General features: G+C 60.5%; 1 protein-coding gene and 1 long non-coding RNA gene across 2 annotated transcripts; one reads left to right on the top strand and one right to left on the bottom strand.

The window, feature by feature from the left end:
• Positions 1 to 338: 338 nt before the first annotated feature.
• On the bottom strand, positions 339 to 8,727 carry LOC111557269. The gene is made up of 2 exons (XR_002737188.1): positions 8,657 to 8,727; positions 339 to 680 (listed from the first exon to the last, which is right to left on the bottom strand). It is a non-coding gene; the product is annotated as an uncharacterized LOC111557269 (long non-coding RNA).
• On the top strand, positions 8,462 to 17,650 carry LHX5 (LIM homeobox 5). Its single transcript, XM_023241192.2, has 5 exons — positions 8,462 to 9,404; positions 11,449 to 11,672; positions 12,390 to 12,667; positions 13,358 to 13,523; positions 17,251 to 17,650. The coding sequence occupies exons 1-5, from the start codon at positions 9,232 to 9,234 to the stop codon at positions 17,616 to 17,618; spliced, it is 1,209 nt and encodes a 402-aa protein (XP_023096960.1). The 5' UTR covers positions 8,462 to 9,231; the 3' UTR covers positions 17,619 to 17,650.
• Positions 17,651 to 22,322: the final 4,672 nt, after the last annotated feature.

Below are 22,322 nucleotides of genomic sequence, written 5' to 3'. Positions count from 1 at the left end.
TCTCATCTCAGCCTCAAAGGGTTAAGTCAACTTAATGTCCATGCTGTGACCCTCACAAGCCATCTATTGACTTGTAGGCAAATGCCTTAGTCTGTTGACTTTCATATTTGACTGCCAACCCTCTCCAGCTCTTATATTTTTGAACCCAAAAGTTAAGGTGCCAAGGATATGATTTTCCTGAAACTAAAATGTCTAAACCCCTCGCCTCTTCTTCAGAATAAATCAAAAGGCAGATTCATGGCCTCCGCTATTGCCCAGTTCTATTGTTTTAAGCATGAGTTTCCACTTCGTTGGGGTTAGCGATACCTACTTGTATCTATTTAAGAGTACACTTAAAATACACCTTTCTTACATCGTTTATTTGGGAAGAAAGGAGAGGACACCGTATTTAGTCAGTTGTTTTGTTCTTTGATATATATACCTGTGTACAGGACGCGGGTGCTAAGGAAAGACAAAGCGGGGGAAACACACGCAGGAGAGGGCGAAAATCACAGGGTAAAGGGAAGGTGGAAGGAGGGAGTGAAGGAGGAGAGGGCAGGTTACAGGAGCCCGTTTGCCCCCTTGGCGGCGCGGCAGGTTCAGCACCGCGGACAGCTCCCGTCTTTGTCTTGGTCCAAACTCCGGGCCCGCGCTTAGCGAGGTAGCGACCGCTGGTGCACCTGCTGCCTTCTCCACCAAACCTGCTTCGGAGAGAGACAGGGAGCGTGGAAGAGAGGGAGGGATTTTCCTATCCCCTCCCCGTATCTTCCGAACTCGGCCCTGATGCCATCCCACCATATCACGGCGGCTGATATTAACTTGGCTTCGCCAGGAACCTCGCTTCTGTCTACATGGTGTTGGGGGCTGGGGTGTCTCCGTGGTGAGTTCAAATTGGGTTTGGAATTCGTTTTGCTGTCACTGTCCCAGGTCCTAGACCCCCACATCTGTCCCCAGACAACGCCTAGCCTTTGACAAAAAAAAAAAAAAAAAAAAAAAAAAAAAAAGGCGGCGATGTCGAACGGTTCGCTGATGCGCGTCCCGAGCTGTGGACACACAAGGACGCCCAGACCAGCTGAGCTTGGCCCAAGACCCACAGCATCAAATCCAGGAAAACCACCACTGGGAGACAGGAGCCAGAAAGATGAGAAAGGGTTTCTTCTGATTCAACCTAAGCCTGGCAGAAAGCAATGGATTATGTTGTGTTCAGAAACTATACATCCCACCACACGAAATCAGCCTCGTTTTTCTCCCTTTCGCCAAAGAAAGAATCTGGCTCTGAGTTCAACAAGCATCACCCACAGAGGCTGCTCAAAATACTTTTTTTTTTCTGGGCCCTTTCGTAGGATCCAGGATAAAAAGAATGCCTCATGTTCTCCTCTGCCTCAAACCTTGCTTCCCTGAGGGAGTAGGAGATGCCGTGCATGTGAAACTCATTCTCCAAATCCTAACACACACACACACACACACAGAATGTAGCCTAGGGTCACTAAAGTTCTGCGCTTTTGCCAAGCTTCAGAGAAGTCGACCAGCCAAGCCACCATTTGTTCTCATAGAATTTGTTCCCCAAGTGGAGCCCTAGGGTGGGGGTAGAGATGAGGAAAGTTTAAGAATGAGCCTCCTGCACAAAGAGGACTTCCTTTGGCAGTCCGCAAATATGTTAGGAGGAAAGAAAGCGGACCCTTGCAGATCTGAAGCTTAGGGCCCCCACACCAGCGTCCAGAGCACAGAGATATCACCACAAACCAACCCGGAGCCCAGTCCGGCCACTGTAGACGGATTGGAATTCGCCTCCAAAATAAGATGCTTCACCATCCCCTTCAGGGGGAAAAAAAAATTCCTGGATTTTTTTTTTTAAACAGCATTCTGTCCCTCCCCTCCTCCTCCCCCCAAGAAACCTGGAGGAGAAAGGCCACCGCGCACCGTTGGGCAGCTCAAAGGAGTTTTAGAGAAAGCGCATCCCCGCTGAGGTCCCCGTGGAGCAGAAGGGCGCTCAGCGGGGTAAACATACTCGCCTTGGGAGGAAGGAGCGGGGGTCGCTTTCCCTGGGCCCCTCCCCCCTCCCGAGATCCGACGCCTGGGGCGGGGGTTGGGGGGAGGACGCCCCCCACCCCGTCCACTCCGGTGCGTCGTTCAGCCCGGCTGCGGTGTAAACCGCGGCTTTCCGAGGCAGATTTCCCTTTTAACACCTTCTAAACAAAGGCTAATGAGGCCACTGCTTTACTCTATCAACACACAATCATTAGCAGCCGAGAAATACACGCGCGCGCGCACGCACACACACAGCGCGAGGCTGCCAAAGTCGGGCGGATTCTAAAGGAACCCATATGAGGCTAACAAAAAGGAGGTGGGGTAGGGAGGGGCGGGGAGAGGAGGTGGGATAGAACGGGGAGAGAAGGGCGGGAGGGATGTTATGGAGACCGCGAAAAAGACCAAGAGGAAAGAAAGAGGCAGCAAGATCCGGGCTCAAACGCAGACTCGCTGGTTCAAGGGTAACCAGAAAGTGTAGGGGGTCCTAAATCGGAAGGTTAGAGTCCCCAGAAAGCTCTCTCGTTTGTGCTCCAGAGATGGCGGAGGGTTGCAGGCACCTCCTTCCAAACGGCTCCCTCAGTCCCGTAGCTGGTCTCCACCTTCAGATACGCTCAATGGGGCCAGGGAAGCCGTGGCCACAGCCCGATCCCTCAGCGCTGCCGGCCCTCCGACGCCCTACGGCTGGGGCTGGCCTCCAGGCCTAACCGCCAGGGCGAGGCTGAGGAGGATCCCAGCCGTTCTCAGCTCCGACCGTCGTCTTATCTGGCCGCCCGGGAGATGCGCTTCGGCGGGCAGCGTTGGGGCAGCCCGCAGCTCAGCACCAAGTGCGAAGGGCAGCGTTTCCCCTCTCTGAACAAAAGCTTCAGTGTTTTCCTCAAGGGTTGGGGGGCTGGCTTGCACCTTTTTTTCTGTCTTCCTCGGGCCCGCTTCTGGTTCCGGGGAATCAGCCCCAGCCGGTGGCCTCCCAACGAATGGAGCCTGAGTCCTGCCCTGTATCGCAGCGCCCAATCTCGGAATACAGGCTGCAGGAGCTTGCTGGGCAAGTAGAGACTCCCGAAGGGTGCGTTCCAGGAGAGGGGCTTGCAGGAAGGAGAGAGGGGCCACCATTCCCTGCCCCCACCGCACCACCGTCGGGGTCTCTAAGCTGGCCAGCACTCACAAGCACTCGCACTCGCGCTTTGGGACTGGATCTCCCAGAACCCGAAGCGGTGCTCAGCCGCTGTCCTCCCCACCTGCTCCCTCCCAGAGTTGCCAGGCCTGCTCCCCAGCGCCTGGTAAGGCTGCAGAGCTGACCTGCACCGGCCACCCGACTCTCCACCCCGTGAAGCTGACCACAGTCTTCTGGCCCCCGAGTCCGTCCCAAAGCTACCCAACGTGACAGTGTTGCCCAACCCCTACTGGCTTGCCCCTCTCGGGCCCCTCAAAGTCCCAAGCAGATACTAGACTGGGGTTGAGTTCAGACTCAAGAGCCACCCTTGCAGGCTCTGGCAAGGGAACTCAGGGGAGGGAGGGGGCTTGAGGAAGAGTGCCATTGTTGAATGGATAGAGGGGAGGGAGGGAGGAAAGAAGGAAGGAAGGAAGGGAGGAAGGGAGGGAGGGAGGAAGGAAGGGAGGAAGGGAAGGAGGGAGGGAGGGAAAAAGGGAGGAAGGGAGGGAGGGAGGGAGGAAGAGAGGAAGGAAGGAAGGAAGGAAGGAAGGAAGGAAGGAAGGGAGGGAGGAAGGAAGGGAGGAAGGAAGGAAGGGAGGGAGGGAAGGAGGGAGGGAGGGAGAAAGGGAGGAAGGGAGGGAGGAAGGAAGGGAGGAAACAGAGGGATTCCCTGCCTTTTTGATTAAACGTTCCAGGTCGGGCCTGCCCAGTTAACGAGACCGTTAATTAAGCCATGCGCAATTCAACTGACAGGAAGGCCCCGCACCCCGCAGAGATGTTCTGGAAACCAAGCAGTTCAAGGCGAGCGTTAGGGGCACGCCGGCCTCATCGCCCCTGTCCTCCAGGGTTCCGCCTATGTCCCGGCACTCTTGGGGACGCCCAGGCCCAGATACTGTCCCTGCCTGGACTCGGGGCTGCCCCCAGGTGGCCACCCCCTGGGGCTCCCGGAAGGTTCGTCCACCCCCCACATTCTGCATCCCTGTGCGGATATCCAGGCCTGCGCCCGAGCCCTGACCTACTCATCGCACTCCACCAGCGTCCACCCGGGCCAGCCAGGGCGCACACGTTCCGGGCGTCCTCGGGCAAACTCGAACTCCCGAGGATAGAGGTTGGAGACCCGGCCGGCCAGCTCGGCTCTCTGGGTCTCTCCGGAGCGCCAAACCAGGCGCTCTTCTCAGGCCTCCGGGCGTCAGGGCCCAGCCTCCACGCCCGCTCTTACTCGGGGGCCGATTGCGCGCAGCGGCGGGCAGAGCGAGGCGGCGCGGCGGGACGCTGAGTGTGTGTGCGCGGCGCGGCCTATATTTACACCCCAAACAAAATAATTACACTTTTGTCGGAGGGAGAAAGCCAGTGATTAGGCGCGGGCTCTTTGCGGCAAAACAGTTTCTCAGTGGTACACCAGTATAATTTTTCACGGCTGGCTGAAATCAAAGAGGGGAAGTAATGAATCCGGCGAGCAATTTAAATTTACAATTTGTAACGCCGCCGCCGCCGCGCAGACCCGGCCGAGAGCGCAGCTCTGAGGCGCTCGCTGCGTTTGTTTAATGTTAAAGCCCGCGCCGGCTCTTGGGGGCGGGGTGGGAGGGGGTGGATGAGGAGAATGCGTTTGGCTGGGGGGGGGGGGGAGGTAATGAACGAAGTCGCGAGCGGACCGGCAGCGCCGCCCAAGATGCCGCGCGGAGAAGCCAACGAAGGGCGCACCCCTCGGGTTCCCTCAGAGCGCGCGTCCCCCAAGAAAGCAAGCCGCTCCGGACCACTCAAGGGGAGGGGATGCCTTCGGAGGAGCGAAAGGAGATATTCCGGCCGCCACAAAAGCTCCAGGTTCCCGCTGGCCTGCAGAACCACCCACCCGCCCCACCCCAGGCAAGAGAGTTTCCAGGGAGTTAGGGAGGCGCGACTGAAAATTCTCCTTAGCCTGCGGGGAGGCCAGCTCCAAATTCGCGAAGAGTCCCCATTCCGGCCGCCGCCCCGAGTCCCCGGCTGGAGAAGACAAGGAAGAAGCACCCCAAGCCCCAGCTCAGCGCGCCTCCAAACTCCCACCCCGGGCGGGTGTGTGCCTCTTCGCCGGTAATTAATTACCGAACTCAAGGGGGAATATGCAAACCGCATATTACTAACTCTACAGGGCTTAAGTGATTGGAAACAGATTATTATCTTGCTTGTCTTTTGTCTGTTTTACTTATCCCGCCGCCGTCTGTCGAGTTGTAATGTTGATACTCTTTAGTCTAGGAGGAAGATTTTTATATAGTAAATTCCATCAACATCTTGTATAAGTGACACTGCGTCTCCATGCATTACCCTGTTAAGACACAAGCGGTTTATTAGTTACATATAGGAGCGGATTTCGCTGCCTGGTCGCCATCTGTTAGCGCTGTTAGGGCGGGATAATTCGTCTAATAGTTGGTCTGCCGGCGTTTTTCGGATGCTGTGCGCCCTGGAAGGTGGAAGGCTGGTAAAGGCCAAGCAGGCTTTCCTGCGGTGGGGCTGGGGCATGGAGCTGGACTGGGGCTGGGCTGGGCTGAGGCCCCCAGGGTGACTTGGGGGGGGGGGGCTGTCCTGCACGGGATGGGTAAACCCAGCTACAGGAGGCAGAGGCCAGAGTAGGGCTTCTGGAAGCAGAGCTCTCTTCTGCAAACGGGCACTCGGCCCCTCGTGACTCACCACATCCAGGCTCCGGAAGACTCAGAACTGCTCTCTGAGACCGTCCCCGATTCCTCCTACCTCCCCAGCCTGCTATCACAGCTGCTGGGGCCTGGCTGTGCACTGGCATTTAAGCACATCCAGGAGGTGAGGGCAGGTGGGTCTGTCCCAGATGGAACCCGGCACACAGCACCCAGCAGCCGGCAGGGTTGGCAAAGCCAGGGCTGGGAAGACACAGTAACCTGGCTCTCAAGGACCCAGTCGGGCGGGGGGAGGGGGGGCGTTGGAGGACAGTGAGTTTGGGGTGCTTAGTCCAGAACAGGGCAGAAGGCTGTCAGATGGGGCTTTTAATGACTGTATGTGAGTCTCCCAGCACCCCAAGAGCTGTGCGGTGCGCGATGAGAATTGTTCACTGAAGCATTGAGCACGGTGCTGGATTTGGACGCCCAGCAGAGAAGAAGGGGGGAGAAAATAAAAACGGAGTGAAATCGAGAAAGTGATGGAGAAACAGAGATGAAGGGAAAACAGAAAGAGAGCAGAGGCTGAACATAAGAAAGAAAAGGAGACAGAAAGGAAAGCAGATGTGCAGGGAACGCGGGAGAGAGAAACCCCAGCGAAACAAAGGCGGGGTAGGCAACCCAGTTGGCCTCCACTCCCAGCCTGGCGCCTCTCTCCTCGTGCGTTCTTGGTCCTCCCGGACCCTGCCCCGCTGGAGGCTGGGGCCCCTCATGCCCCGGGAGGGCAAAGCCAGGCTGCCAGAAACTGTGGTTTTCGTTTGGGGCTCTGGGAGCTCTCCCAGCTGGGCCCAGGGGACCGGGCGAGCCCCGGTCCACTTGCTCCTGGCCGAGCCCGGCTCTGACCAGCCACGCTGCTACCTCGTGCGGACACCTGTCCCTGGGCAAGCCAGAGGCTGGAGTGACAGCACCACCAGGCAGAAGCTACCTGATTTGGGGACTTCTTTTCAGAGACCCAGCTGTGGGTCAGAGTCCCACCTGGCAACCAGCATCTGTCAATCTCCTGTCCCCAGCCAGATCGCCTCCCCTAGAGACTGGGGGACAGTGCTAAGCCTAGACAGGAACAGAGAGAGAAGTAAGCATCTCTGTGCCTCCACCAAATGCCCCAACACGGGCATCCAGAAATCCTGCCCCCATCAAATCCACAAAGGTAATACGAGGAGCACACACACAACAGGGCCCCCAAAGCCTACAGGAGTCACATAAACAAAAACAGGCCATCCACACACACATACACACCCACGCACGCACACACACACAGTGACTGGCATACAAGCACAGACCCACAAAATTCTGCGCGCACAACCTAGCTCAGTCACACACACACACACACACACACACACACACACGGCGTCTCAGGCATGCACACGCTCACCCACGCACAAACACACACCTCCAGGTTTTTTTAAGTCCACTTACACATCAATGTTAGCACACGCACACGATAATATTATCCACTCGCACACTCACACGTGCAAACACCCTCCCGCTTGAGTGTCTGAAAGTCAGCCTACACACACATACACACACCCCGACAGAAACAAGACCACACAGACTAAAACACAGCGCAGAACTATTAACAAATGCAAACACACAGATTTGCACCAAAAAAGACACATGCCCAAATGTATTCACGTGATTAATGGCTAACCATAAATAGAGGCAAAAATGCAATTCTCAAACAGCAAACATACACTAACAAACTCCGTAGATGAGCCAAACACACGTTCACAGCCAAGTCTTGGCACAAACACACTTCTCTGGCCCCAGCCCAGGGCCTACCTACCCAGTCGGCCAATGGCGACTTTCCGGGAGCAGGGCGGAAAAAATCCTGCGGAGGCTTCCCGGCCTTGGTGAGTCGGCTCGCCAGGTCGGCCCCTTGGGAAAGGTGGCCTGGCCTCTCCCCCCACCCCCCAGACCCACCCCTCCCTCTTCACACACACACACCCCCGCAAGCGCCCCACACACGCCCCAGAACCTCGGCTCCCCGCCGAGCCGCTCTTCCTTCGCTCGACTTTGGACGCAACTTGTACACACAGCCCGCACGCGCCGCCAAGTACAAGCAGGGCCCACACAACCTCTAGCGTTCCGCCCCCACCCCTCGAAAGCGTGACCCACTCACCACGGTGCCCCGACTGGCTGAGCCGGGATCTGGAAGGTGCATCGAGGAGAGAAGAGACGTGGTGAACGCCACCTCTGAGCTGGCTTCAGAAAGACCCGTCCGCCCTGGGTCCTCTGCTCCCCACCTCTCCCCCTGAGACCCGTGGGCGGTGCGCTCAGGCCTGAAACGCCAGGGTCTCGGACCAGGCCAGATGACCCACTCCCCCTCCCCCCCGCCCCGCTCCACCTAGGTTTGGGGCCTGCGCGGGGAAAGATACCCAAACGGCGCGGCGCGGCTCGCGCTCCCGCTTGCTCTCTCGCTCGCACGTTCGCGCTCTCGCTCGCTCTCTCTCTCTCTCTCTCTCTCTCCCTCTCTCTCGGTCTCTCGGTCCACGAGAAAGGCCGGGCTGGGCCCCAGCTCCGTGTGTGACAAAAGAAGCCGCCCGGCTCGGGGAGCCCCGTGAACCGCGCTGTCGCAGCTCCAGGGCGCAGACCCCAGGGACGCCGGGACGAGGGAGTCCAATCTGGGCGTGCTGGACTGGGAACGAGGAGGGGTGGACGCAGATCGCGCTCGGGCCTCGGGCAACTTCTGCAAGTTCCGGGGATGGCGAATGGGGCAGGGGTCCCTCTCCCGCCAGGCCTTGGGATCTTGGCCCCCAAATATTTATGAGAAGACAGAGGAAGGGAGATGCAGTTTTGAGATCGCGCGGCCCGCGCCCCCAGCCCCAAACTGGAAGGTAATACTTACTTAGCCTCCGAACCAGGTACAAGCTAATACTCAACAATACTGATGCCTTGTTTTTTTTGCTCTGTCCGGACCGCAACGCTGTAGCCAATTTAGATATGCTATAAATTTAAGAGGTTGCCATGGCCACCGCGCGCCCATTGGCCGCCGGGCCCCCTACGTGCCGCGCCACGTCACCAAATCTGAATAAGGATGCGCGAATTAGGCGGCGGCCAGACAAAGATGAGGATCGGGACCGCTTGAAAGTGGGGGAAAGTGCCGGCGCCTCCGCCACCGGGGAAAGCCGCTCCGCAGCGCCGAGGCCATTCGCCACCCGAGACACCTGGGGGAGCCGGGAGCCAGCACTGGGGCGCGCGGCCCGGGGCATGAGGCTGTGAAGGCCACCCCTCCCCACCCCACCCCCGGCAGCCCAGCGCCAGGCCAGCGATCATCCAAGGACTTGACCGGCTGAGTCTTGGTCCGGACCGGACTCGCCCGGCGGCGGCCGAGATAAGAGGCGGAGCGCAGCAGCGGGGCCCGGGGGCCCGAGGGCCGGGGGCCCAAAGGGAGGGCAGGGCGGCCCGAGCCGCCGGGGCGCTATGATGGTGCACTGTGCCGGCTGCGAACGGCCCATCCTCGACCGCTTTCTGCTGAACGTGCTGGACCGCGCGTGGCACATCAAATGCGTTCAGTGCTGCGAGTGCAAGACGAACCTCTCGGAGAAGTGCTTCTCGCGCGAGGGCAAGCTCTACTGCAAAAATGACTTCTTCAGGTAAGAGGCCGCGCCGCCCTGCTGCCTGCGCGCCCGCCCTGCGCGCGCCCCTCTGGGGCGCCGGGGCAGGGGGAGACCGCCAAAGCAGCCTCCTTGGGCTCCCAACCTTAGACGGGAAGCGGGGCAGCCCACTGCTCTCCTCCTGCCCTTGGTCCGGGAAGGCGCCCGAGCCCGGGCGGAGTCAGAAGAACGGTGCTTCGCTGTCTCTACTTCGCTCCTCCAGCCTGGCCTGGAGCCGCGGTGGGGCAGGGCGGAGAAGCCCTGAGAAACTTGCTCGCCACTCATCTCTGCCCCTTCCCCGCAGCTGCGACCCCAGGGTGGAAGTTCAGGCCCGGTTCTGAGAGAGGAAGAATTTTTGCCTAAGTTAGGGACTGCTGGAGGCTTCTCCCGGCCGGCAGAGTGCGGGAGCCCAGGGGCTGACCTCCCGCAGGCCAGGGCCCCAGAGCCCTCCTGGACAAGCCGAAACTTCCCAACTCCGAGGGGACTCAGTCAGGAAGATCTCCTCTGATGACAGAGGGAGGGAACCTTCTCCTCCTTGCCCCCACCCCACCCCCAACTCCTTAAACATTTTCTCCCGCGTTGAAATGTCCAAACGAAATCGAAGCTGAGAATCAGGACCTCCAGGGTCCAGTCTGCGATGTGTCACCTCCCTTTGCCGCCCACGGATCACTTTTCTGGGCCTCAGTTTCCCCAGCTGGGAAATGCCAGGGGAGGACCTGAAAGGCTGTGGGGTTTTCGGCAGCTCAGCCCTGCCTGCTTCCGCCAGGCGCCCAGAGCCGGCTTTGTGCGTGCGAATTCCCGGGCACCAAGGGAAGGGGGGGCGTGATTCACACCGCGGAGAAAGGCTGTTCTCCGGCCCCAGCAGCCAGGCACCAGGGAATTTGAACGGGGGAGAATGTCAGCCTCGGCTTTACACGTGTCAGCTCCCTGGCTCCGGAGGCCTGAGGCCCCTAATGTGGTGGTGCTTGCAAAGTGCCTAATGATTTTTGATAACGTGCATATGGCCAATTACGCTGCCGGATAAGGCCAAAAGTGACTTATGGCTTCTAATGCCCTCACTACATCAACGTCACCCAAATTCGCCCTGTTTAGAGACGTGGGTATGAGTCGATGGGGGGCCCCAAAGTCCTGGGTCCTCACTCTCCCCCCTCGACCCACACCTCCCCCCTCCCAGTGCTGGCCTGCACCACCCATTTTGGGGGGAGGCTGGCCTTCTCCAAGCACTCAAGGAAGAAAGAAAAGGATTTAGATCAGGAATGCGGGAAAGGGGGGGGGGGTTGAGAGATCCTGTGTACTGGCCGTGCAGGTTGAGGACTGCCTTCTGGTTACATTCTCCCAGTTCCTGCCAGGGCGAGAGATTGGGGACAGGGAGGGGCGGGGGAGACCCGATCCCTGCTTTCCGGAGACCATCGCTCTGAGGCCCTGCTGTCCACAGGCTCCCAACTAGTTCCAGCGGGTCCCAGAGTGGTCCCGGACTGGAAGGCCTCCAGCGCCAGTGGCACTGGGAGTCAGCTAAAGGTCCCTTCCTCCTTGCTCGGGTCCAGCTCCGAAGAGCTCCCCACCCCGTTGATAGGACCTGCCATCCGGGCCCGTCTGGCCTTACCCGGGCCCCAGCAGGCTGGAAAAGCATCCAGGAGGCAAAGGAAGGGGTGGTCCAAACCTGGCTTGCCGGGCTTAAAATGCCTCCTAACTTGGAGATCCAAGTTTGCCTCAGGAGAGCAGCCCCGGGGCGGATCTGGCAGGGACGGGGCTGGCATCTCGGGGTGCTCTGGCCTGTGTTTGGCTCAAGGCTCCAAGCCGGGTGGTGTGTGGATAAACCTGAACAAGGCACGCGACAGTCGCAGCCCCAAGAACAGCCCGGGACATTTCTCTCATCTCTCTTGCGCTAGTCGGACAGCATAGGATTGGGGTCTCTTTTGACAGATGTGGACGGGGCGGGGGGGGGGGGCTTCTGAGAAGCTAGGGCGCGTGGGAAGAGGTCAGGGGCTCGAGGGAATGGGACGCCGGGCTGCTCCGAGGTGACAGGCCACGTTGCGTTCCGCAGGCGCTTTGGCACTAAGTGTGCGGGCTGTGGGCAAGGCATCTCGCCCAGCGACCTGGTGCGCAAGGCCCGCGGCAAAGTGTTCCATCTCAACTGCTTCACCTGCATGGTGTGTAACAAGCAGCTGTCCACGGGCGAGGAGCTCTACGTCATTGACGAGAACAAGTTCGTGTGCAAGGATGACTACCTGAGCTCCTCCAGCCTCAAGGAGGGCAGCCTCAACTCAGGTAGGAGCCCTCCTCCCCTGCCCAGCCGGGGCCCTGAGACCCTGCAGCGCGGCCAGCCCGGCCCTCTCTACTTTGCACCTCCCCACCACCACCCCCCCCCCCCCGCCCCCCGTGTGCGTTCTGTGCCAGGCTCGGCGCTCTCCGCTCCCACCAGGCATTTCTGGGGCAAATGGAAGGGGCGGGGAAGGGGGACAGCATCTGGAGTCTGTCCCCACCGGATACGGACTCCCGGCTCTTTCCCCGCTCTCCTTCCCCGGAGGGACCTTTTCCAAGCTGCCCTCCTCCCCCAGTTTGGAACCACACGACTCCCCCCCACTTTCCGAATCTTTTCAGCTCCTGGTAACTTCAGGCCGCTCTGGGAGGACGGTCAGTGGGGTCTAGAGGAAGGAGAGAGGGGAGAAGGCGTCTGTGGCCTCCTCCCGGTGCCCTCTCCGCGAAGGCCGGGCTCCCCCAGAGGGCGTGCCTGCCCCTCACCCGGGCCATAGCCGAAAAGTGCCGGAGAGGGCTGGAGAAGGGTCTCTCCGAAGACCGGGCCCCGCCTGGAGGGAGTGGGCGGGCGCCGGGCCCCTGGGGGAGGGGCTGTCGCAAGGCTTGGGGAGGAACCCGGCGCGGGTAGCGGCGGGCGCGCCGGGGTCGGCGGGAACCCGCTACCCGGTTGCAGAGACCTCGGGCCGCCGCTGACGCCGGGGTCCTCTTCCCGCTCTGTGCGCCCCGCAGTGTCATCCTGTACGGACCGCAGTTTGTCCCCGGACCTCCAGGACCCTCTCCAGGACGACCCCAAGGAGACGGACAACTCGACGTCGTCAGACAAGGAGACGGCCAACAACGAGAACGAGGAGCAGAACTCGGGCACGAAGCGGCGCGGCCCGCGCACCACCATCAAAGCCAAGCAGCTGGAGACGCTCAAGGCTGCCTTTGCCGCCACGCCCAAGCCCACGCGCCACATCCGCGAACAGTTGGCGCAGGAGACCGGCCTCAACATGCGCGTCATCCAGGTGCGGCTGGGCCCGGGTCGCCCTTTCCCAGCCCAGAGGAGCCCCGGAGCCAGGAGGCCCACGGGAGCCTCCCGCCCAGCCTCCTTCGCCAAGAGTGCGCCGAGTTGGGGTCTGCCGAAGGGCAGACTCTGTGCCCGAGGGCAGGGCCGGCTGGTCAAACTCCTAACCGAAAGATTCTGCAAAGCCCCGCTGACCTCCTGACGGCGCGATCTGGGGCGGGTCACTTCACCCCTCGGAATCCCGCCCCCTCCCTGTTCAAGGAGTTTTAAGCCTCGCTGGGGTACCCCCTCCCTTCCTCTCCTATTTCCGAGCGGAGAAGAAGGCAAGGTTCTCCACGTGCCCTCTCCCTGCGCCGGTGCGCGGGCGGACAGACAAACGGCCAGAGCCCAGCTGGGGAGCCGAGGGGCCGGGACCAGGGCCGTGCAGGGCGGGAGGCCTTTATAAAGCCGTCAGGCCGAGGGCGGGCCGAGGACCAGGAAGCCCAGGTCTTTATGAGTCGCCCCACGGGTCCGCGAAATCCTTCACCCTTGGCTGGTTCCCCGAAGCCCCTCTCCACCTCTCCTGGCCTAATCCGCCCGCCCCCGCCCCTGGGCAGTCTTGGTGAAGAGGCTATAGAACCCAGAAGGAGCGGCCTGGGCAGGAAGGAGAGGGCACCCCGGATCGGAGCTCACAATCCCTGCTCTGTCCCAGGTGTGGTTCCAGAACCGACGGTCCAAAGAACGCAGGATGAAACAACTGAGCGCGCTGGGCGCCCGGAGACACGCCTTCTTCCGGAGTCCGCGGCGCATGCGTCCGCTGGGCGGCCGCTTGGACGAGTCTGAGATGTTGGGGTCCACTCCGTACACCTACTACGGAGGTAAGGGCCCCCCCCACCTCGGAACGCGCTGCCCTACACCCAGGCCCGTGCCGTTCTGGGGGTTGAGGACGCAGGTCCGGATCCCGGGCGCCGCTGGCCGCCAGGGATGCCCTCCCTCCCTTCTACTCACGCGGGACGTACATACACAATCACGAACACACCTTAACAGACACACAGCAACGTAGGCGTGTGCACTCTCCTACTCCTGGACCCCAAATCAGACACCCATACAGCGGCACACACAGATGAACACCCGCGCACCCACGCACCCACGCAGGACTCATGGGTACACTCCCTTGCACACACCCTGGAGTTCAGAGACCTCGTGGACACAGATCTAGACACATGATCCCACACAACAACACACAGGTGGGTGCCACTCCCCAGTTACATTCAATGACAAATATACCCAAAGAAATGCACAGGCTCACACACTCCCAAGCGTCATGCCAAGGCGAGCGCTGGCAAATCCACCTGCCCCCTGCACCAGCCGGACACTCAGCCTTTGTGCTGCCCTTGCCCCGTGGCCTGGTGTCCCTGGCCCCAGCGGGAACACAGGCACTGGAGGGCAGCGCAGGCGGTAGGGATGGAGGGGTCGGGATCCATCCATGACTGTGCTGTGCGCCCTGGGCGTCTGGAACTGTCAGCCAGGATGCCGGCCGGGCGCTCTGGGCAGGACTCCCTTGCACTCTCCAGCTCCAAGCATGCCAGTGGTCATTAGGGTTGGAGGTACTAGAACTTGACCAACTCGGTTCCCCACTCCCGGTCTTTGGAGCTGCAGGGGGCCAGGAGCTGGACTTTGCAGAGAGAATTCTGCTGTTGCTGTTACCGGGTTCAAGGCCTGGGTGAACTCTCCTCCTGGTCACTCCTTTTCTTCCTTCCCTCCTCTTCCCCTTCCTCCCTAGTCTCCTCACCACCACCCCCCACCCTCCATTTCCTTGGCACTTGCCTGGCGACCCATTCCAACCCCCCACTGCCCTCCCAACTCCCTCACCAAGGTTTTCTGAGACCCCGAGTGTGCTAGGGAATCCACTCCGGGTCCTGCACTTGCCCAACCTTTGGGCTCAAGGAAAACACCTCCCGCTTCTGTTTGTTTCTGAGCCTCTGAATTTGGAGAGCCCCCAGGAGTGCCTGGGCCTCAGACACATCTCTGCTGAGTTGCTCAGTGCCACAGGCCTGGGGGGGGGGGGGGCTGGTGTCCCAGATTGGGGAGAGGTGACTTTTCTTAGAAACGTGGGTTTGGAGGCAATGCCGAGGCCCGCGGGTGGGCGCCTGGCACGCGGGCCGACCCAGGAAGGAAGGCTTCCGCACATTGTGGGTCTAGGAGGTTAGATCTCACCTCCCGCCAGGGCCGCCAGAAATTGTGGGCATATAGGGCGGCTGTGTTCTGGGGAGAGACTCTGCGGTGGCAGGGCCCTGACTGGGAGGCTGCAGACGCCCAGGACGCTCGGATGGTGGACGTGTCCCGGGGTCTTCAGTCTACCTATCTTTGCGTCCTTCGGCTCACGATCTCCGCCCGGCGCGGGGAGATGGTGGGGCGGCGCCGTCCGGAATTTCTCCCCGCCTGGGTAATTAAGCGAGGTCTCCCCGAGGACTCGTGTGCCCCCACCGGTCCCGCTGCCTCCTCTCCCCGCGCGTCTGCTGGATGGGGCGGGGGCCTGGACACGCGGGCCCCTCTTTCTCCGGAATGGGGGGCAGGACCCCCGCCCCCCCCCCCAGCCCCAGGGAGGCAGCCCCGCCTAATCCGCGCTGGGAGATCCCGGCGGCGGCGGCGGCCGGCAGCGGGCGAGAAAGGGGCTGGGCGGCGGGGCCGGCGGCTCCCCGTGGGAGCGCGGACAAAGCCCCAGCTGCGGCTTTTGTGCCCTTTTCAGACGGCGTTTGTTCCAATTACCTCCGGCCCGGCCGCCATATGGGCGGAGGCGGCGCGCTGCGCGCGGGGGCCGCGGCCCTGGCTGGCTTGCCGGCTCGCCCCGAGCCGCGGCCGGCCCCCATCCCCGTCCCTCAGGGGCCCCAAGTTCGCCGCTTCCAACCTTTCTCTTCGCTTTCGGGGAGAATGGAGCGAGCGGTCTTTAAAAAGTTAATTGGCCAACGCTTTAGCTGTTGCCGAAACCGTCGACAAGCCGCGCGCCTCCGGGCACCCCCCCCATTTGGACTGATTTCGGGGTTTGGGGAGGGAAGGGAGCCGGCGGCAGGGGACGTCCCGAATTCGCCCCGGCGACGGAGACCCCCCAAGACGGAGTGCGAGGGGGGGGCGTGCAGAGGAAACCCCGGCTTGGGGGCGCGCTGGTTTTCCCGCGCACAAAGCGGGTTATTGTCACCGGTGGCCGCTACAAGGTGCTCCTTCCTTGGCGTCCCACACCTCAAACCTTCACGGGCGGAGGAGGGGAGGAGGCTGCCTGGAAAGACCCAAGCGAAGGGGTTCTGCAAGGAGGTGAGAGAGGTGATGCGGAAACAATTTTCTTGAGAACCAGGGGGGGGCTTGTCACCGGGAGCCCCTGCGCCCCCTGGTTTTGTGGGGGAAATGCGATGTGTGCATTTTTCTGGAGAAAGCCCATAGCTATCACCAGATTCTCAGAAGCGCTCAGTGTCCCCAAATGTTTCCGAAGCTGGGTGTCCTGGCAAACCGCCCCCGCCCCCCGGGGTGAGACTGAAGGCCCCGGCCTTCCCGCTGAAGTACCCACGAAGCGTTGGACGTGACCAGGCGAATACCCTCCCTCCTTCAAGTTCCGGGCTTCTAATGAGGCGGGCACAAATGGTGGGACCCCCGCATTCACCCAGAAGGTCCAAGGGCTGTGTTTGAGGGGGCGAAGGACCGGCCAGGGCCGTGGGGTGCCGGGGGCTGTCAGAGTTCCGGTTGCCGGGTCCCCAGGCCAACTCCTCAGCCCTGCTCCGCTGCTCGGGCAGAGTCTCTCCCCAGAACCAGGGCTGGCTTCTTAACCCCCCCCCCCCAGGTCGCCGGCCCCTCTCAAACATTTGGTGCTCTGGTCTCTGGCCACCCCAGCATCCCCCACCCAGCTCTTCTCCCGTGTCTCTGACTCATCTACCGGGTCTGTGGGCACCTCTGTCTATCCTGGCCTCCCCCGCCCCTCCCCGGCTCTCGATGGGTTTTTTCACGGTGTATCTCTAACCAACGGTCCATCTCATCCCTTTCTCTGTGCTCATCCTAGACGATCGCCCTGGTCTCTGTCTCTGCCTTGGGCTTGGTGCCTCTGGGTCTCTTTTCCGACCTGAGTCTGGGGACTCCCTCCTGGGTCCCCTCTTCGCCCCCTGTCACACTGTTCACTGCCCATCTCCCAGTGACCCTGTCTCTGGCTATTTCCGTGTCTCCGGCTCTCGGTGGATCTCCCCACTTCAAAGGCACCCTCTCGGATGGTTCACTGACTCTATGTCCACTGTCTCTGTCTGTCGGGGAACCTCTGACTTTGAAGTCACCATATTTTTCTGTCTGTGATTCTGGCTCTGGGCCTTCGGGCAGCTCTCATGGTCTCTCTCGGGGACGCTTGTCCCGGGGGGCGGGGGCGGGGGAGGGGTGTCTGTGTCCTTGTCCGCCGGCCGCCCTCTCCCTTGGTCTCCGCAGGCCTCCCCGCGGGGCTTGCCAACCTGAGTCGGTGTGCGCCCGCCCCCCCCCCCCCCCCCCCCCCCCCCCGCCGTCCGTCCGTCCGTCCGCGTTCCTCCCGGCCCGGCCGCCTCTGACCTGTCCCTGTCTCCTCCCCGCCCCCTCCCGCAGACTACCAAGGCGACTACTACGCGCCCGGAGGCAACTACGACTTCTTCGCGCACGGCCCGCCGTCGCAGGCGCAGTCCCCGGCCGACTCGAGCTTCCTGGCGGCGTCGGGGCCCGGCTCGACGCCGCTGGGCGCGCTGGAGCCGCCGCTCGCCGGCCCGCACGCCGCCGACAACCCCAGGTTCACCGACATGATCTCGCACCCGGACACGCCGAGCCCCGAGCCGGGCCTGCCCGGCGCGCTGCACCCCCTGCCCGGCGAGGTGTTCAGCGGCGGGCCCAGCCCGCCCTTCCCCATGAGCGGCGCCAGCGGCTACAGCGGACCCCTGTCGCATCCCAACCCCGAGCTCAACGAGGCCGCCGTGTGGTAAGGCCGCGGGGCCGGGCCGCCCCCGGACGCAGCCGCCCGAACCGCCACGCCGCCCTCAGGGGTTCCCTCTCGCGTCCGCGCGCAGCGGCGGCTGCTCCTCGGCGGGGGGCGCGCGGGGGCGCCCCGGTGTCCACCCCGCGGGGCCGTCCCGGCGGCGCGAGCGGTGCTCGGGACCAAAGTCAATACTGCGGAGGGCCGAGAGATTTCGAGCAACGCCCTAGACTTCCCCCGACCCCCGACCCCCGCCACCACCGCCTCTTCGGACCGAGAGAGGGTTGAGGCCCAGCGGCGAGGCTGACGTTCCCCCCTCTCCGCCATCCGAGTGGCATTTGGTAACCTTATTTCTCACTCTGCTTCCCCCGTCTTTAAAACAAGAGGATCAGAAAAAGAGAGAGATGGAAGGGAGGGCGAGGGAAGGGAGCAAAATGAGGAAGAGAGAAGATGGAGAGCGAGCGAGAGAGAGGAGCGCGCTCGAGGGGTGGGGGGGGGTGTCGCCGGGAGGACGAAGGATCCGCCTGCGCGTGGGCGCCCCCTGGTGGCCAAACTAGAGGATCAAGGTCAGCTTTCTAGGAAGGGGGCGGTCTGGACCTCGCGGCCCCGGGCGGGCACACCCCCCCATCTCCCACCCACCCCCCGCTCCACCCCCCCCACACTGTCTCTCCACTCTTCCTTCCTTGGACATTTATTGTGAGCCCGGGGGTCCAGGCCAGACTGGAACATTCGCCCACCCTGCTCTCCACCCCCCTGGCAAGGGCAAGGCGCCAAGATCTCCGGGCTCCGGCCCACAGACCACCCTCCCTGCCCGGGGCCTGGAGGCTGGGTCGTCAGGATGTACAGTATTATACTTTTTTGGAAGTCGAACGCTTCTAGTTTCCTTATTTTGTATAAAGAAGAAACAAATAAAGTATGTTTTTGTGTTTACTGTTTATTTATTGTACTCTAGTTATCCGGGGTTGGACATTTTTATATTTTTAAGAGGAGGGTGGGGCAGAGTGAGGGAGGGGAGGCAGAAAGAGGTTTACCTAAAAAAAAAAAAAAAACACACAAAAACACGAAAAATCAACTTTTTTTAAAAAGAAAGATTAATAAAAAAAAATGCTTTTTTTTCCCTCAGTGCTGTGTGTGTGGTTTTCTTTTGTGTGTGTGCCTGCCTTCAGCCGCTGAGAGTGAAGGGAGCCATTCTTTGGTCCACGTGTCCCACATAACACAGCCCTCTCTGCATCTGGGGCGGGGGGTGCTTTTAAGAACCAGGAGGTAATGACAATGGCTGCCATCTTTTTTTTTTTTTTTTTTTTTCCCCACAGCTACTATGTGCCGGGCACAGTATAGCCCAGATGCTTTAATGCTCTGCTGCTGTATGTAATATCCCGCCTCTCACACCGGGCGCACAGTAGGCCTTCAAAGCCGTTGACGAACGCATGATTGTGTCACTTGTTCGCCCTCAGTGTGGGTCAGAAGAATTCCAGCCTGGCTCCTAATGAGGCCCCCTCGGGCAAAAACTATGGGCGGGCTGGTAAGCTAGTTATCTTCCGAGGCCCTGTTAGGACAGAAGTGCCCCAGGGAGAGTGAGCAGCTGAGGCTGAGGTCCTCTGCCTTTCTGATGCGAGGCGTGACCACGCCAGCAGGTAAATCCGCAGCAGCCTGGACAGTGCTAGAGATTCCAGAGGGCTGAGGCCACTACCTGAAGACAAGTCCCTCCTTCCTGTTGCCTCAATTTCCTGACTTCCAAAAGCGGGGATTGGAGGGAGGGCTTGCTACCTTCCCTTCCGGCTCAGACACTGTAGGGTTAGAGAGGCAGATGGGGGAGATACCAGTAAATGGAAGAGTGTCCTGCATGGGGTCCCTTTTCACCCAAGCCGGGGGGAGGGGGTTGCCCACTTCAGGGGCAGAGGGGCCAGGAGGGGACAAGGGAGACCAAGGAATGGGCACACACTAAGAGCCCTTTTATGTGGACTGTGGAGCAGTAACTCAAGGTGGCTTGGCTTTTTCTTTCCTTCCCCTGACATGCGTTTGTCTTTATCAGACCAATGCTCCGTGCTCGTTGAGGAAAATTTAGAAACTTCAGCTAAACAAAGGGAGGAGAACGGAATCACCCAGAATCTCAAGCGCCTTGGTGATGTATCTGGAGCATTTCCTTCCAGACTTTCGTTTTTGTCTTCATTTTGAAACTAGAGATCATTCTCCCCACACTATATGGTTACCTGCTCTGTTTCACTCAGCAAGATCCCCAGGTTAATAAACTGATCACAGAGCGATGTCATCCTCTGGAGTGACTGGCGAAAACTTCCTGGCGATGGGCGAACCACCCTTTCACGGTTTTAAGTGTTTTATTTATTTTTGAGAGAGTGCAAGTGGGGGAGAGGCAGAGAGAGGCAGTGGGGGGGGGGGCGGTGAGGACAGAGGATCTGAAGCGGGCTCAGCGCTGACAGTAGTGAGCCCGATGTGGGGCTTGAACTCGTGAACCGCGAGATCGTGACCTGAGCCCAGATGTGATGTTCAACCAGCTGAGCCACCCAGGTGCCCCGGGTTTTGTTTTCTCTTTAACCTATTCTGTTGTTGGACATTTGGGTCTGTTTCCAACTTTTTGCCGCTGTAAACCAGGCTGGAATAAACATCCTCGCCGCTAAATCTTTCGACTTGTATCACGGGAGGTATTATTTGCCGCCTTAGGATGATCGGAGAGGTCAAGGGACTTGCAGAAGGTCACATGGCTGGGGAGTGGCAGAGTAGGGATTCAGGCCCATGTATGTATCAGGTTGTGTTTCTACGCCACAAGGGTGCCCTGATCGTAATGGGTCTCGGAGCCCCAGAGACAATTTGCAAGATTCTGGGCCCCATCTCTGCCAGGCCCCCAAGTGTCTTCTGGGCACATGTGAATTTTGCAAGCTTGGGCTCGCTCAGAAGTTCTCACCAGAGAGAAACCTGGGCAAGTGAAGTTCAGAGGCACAGATTCACCGTCACCCCCCTGCAGACAGGCTTGTGACAGGGTCACAGAGGCAGGGGAGGAGGAGGGGAAGGGATTTACAAGAGCGAGGAGGACTCCCCCCACCCCAGCTGTGCCAGGTCACGTGACCTACCGCTCAGCCCCACCCCCCAACCCCACCCCCACCCCCACCCCCCCTCCAGCTGCCGACAGGTGGAAAGACTGAGCAGAGCTATCAGCTCCTTCCTGGGGACAGCAGAGTGGACCTACAGGGTGAGAATTCTCGGTAGCACCATCCCTCCCAGCCCCCCATCCAGCTACACCCACCCCCCCCCACACACACGCACACGCACACGCACCACACACGTATGTCCTCACACAAATGCACATTCACACATACAAAAACATGTGCACAAACAGAACACCCACACAGACACAGACATGGGCACAGGCACACGGACGCACTCCTGCCGATGCACACACAGGCACGTGCGTGATGATCGTCGGGCACACACGGGTGCATGCCAGCACAGGCACATTAATGTGCACACCCCACGTGCTTGTGTCCAGTGTGATTTGCACAGACACGCAAGCGCAGACAAGCACACACACGCGTGCCCACACATCCATGCTTTGAACCCACACGCCCAGCCCCCCGCAAACCCAAACCTCATATCCTTGTGAACGTGTGCGCATGCACGTGGATTCAGAGCATATACCCGCCCTTCGCACGCCCACAGTTTCGGCCTGGGAGAACCGGGAGTGGAAGGAGCCCACTCGTGCACCAGGGAATGCTTGAATGGCCCTGGGGTGGTCCATCAAGATCTCTGAGGTGGTTCCAGAAGCCAGAATCCAGGAGGGAGGGACATCTGTGGGGTCGTGATCAGTACTGGGGGCTGACTCCCAGGGCACTCCCTCTGAGCGTGCCTGAGTGAGGAAGGATGGGAGCAGAGGTCTCCTGGGGCCAGGATGAGGGCAGAACAGAGCAAGGGTCCTGGGGTCCTGGAGGTTATCTGGTTGGTCACCGTATCACCTTTCGGAGGCCTTTTTTGGTCCCGCTGCAAAATGGGCTCACAATGGCATTTCATGCACATCGGAGAGATGTCATTCATTCAACCTGTGGCCAAGGTTCAGGAAATCTAGGACCTGGGTTCAATCCCCACCCCCATCTCCCCCCACCTCCACACACACCAGCTTCCTCGAAAGGGGACAAGCAGGGGGCTGGGGGGTGTTGTCGTCGACATCTGCTCAAGCCCACGCCCACTGCTGTGAGCTCATCTCAAGGGCCCAAGTGCCTACTTGGACCCAGGGACTCTGAGAGGAGAGATCCCACCCCCACCCACCTCGTCTCAGTGCCCCTGCAGGGGACCCGCGGTGCAGTGGCTAAGTTAGGTGCGCTAAGTTAGGGAGACTGCTCCTGAGGAAGGTCGTCCAGGGAAAGGGGAGGGCTGGGCGTGATTGCCTGTCCCTAGAGACCCACAACCATTTTCTCAAAGTGTGATCAGGGGATGGTGCTTGCTACGAGTACATATCCCCCCGGGGCCTCCTGGCCCCTGGCTGGCATTGCTCCCAGGCCCGGCACCCCAGATGCTCCACCCACTCAAGCTCCCAAGCTGATTCCGCTGTCCCCCAAACATTCAGGACCACTGCCCGATGAAGTCTCGTCCATCTGGGGTCCACGTAGACCCTCAGATGCGCTTCAGCGTGAGTGTGGTTATCCCCACTTTGCAGGCGAGAAGACTGAGCCCCGAGAGGTGAAGTGAGCTGCCCCGGGGTCACACA

This window comes from Felis catus, chromosome D3 (genome assembly GCF_018350175.1).
Source record: "Felis catus isolate Fca126 chromosome D3, F.catus_Fca126_mat1.0, whole genome shotgun sequence".
NCBI lineage: Eukaryota > Metazoa > Chordata > Mammalia > Carnivora > Felidae > Felis > Felis catus.
Note: the sequence above shows the minus strand (reverse complement) of the source record. Positions and strands in the feature narration are given on the sequence as shown.

Coding starts and splice junctions, on each gene's coding strand:
- LHX5 (XM_023241192.2), top strand. CDS start 9,232: ATGATGGTGCACTGTGCCGGCTGCGAACGGCCCATCCTCGACCGCTTT. Junction 11,673..12,389: donor GGAGGGCAGCCTCAACTCAG/GTAGGAGCCCTC, acceptor TGCGCCCCGCAG/TGTCATCCTGTACGGACCGC. Junction 12,668..13,357: donor TCAACATGCGCGTCATCCAG/GTGCGGCTGGGC, acceptor GCTCTGTCCCAG/GTGTGGTTCCAGAACCGACG.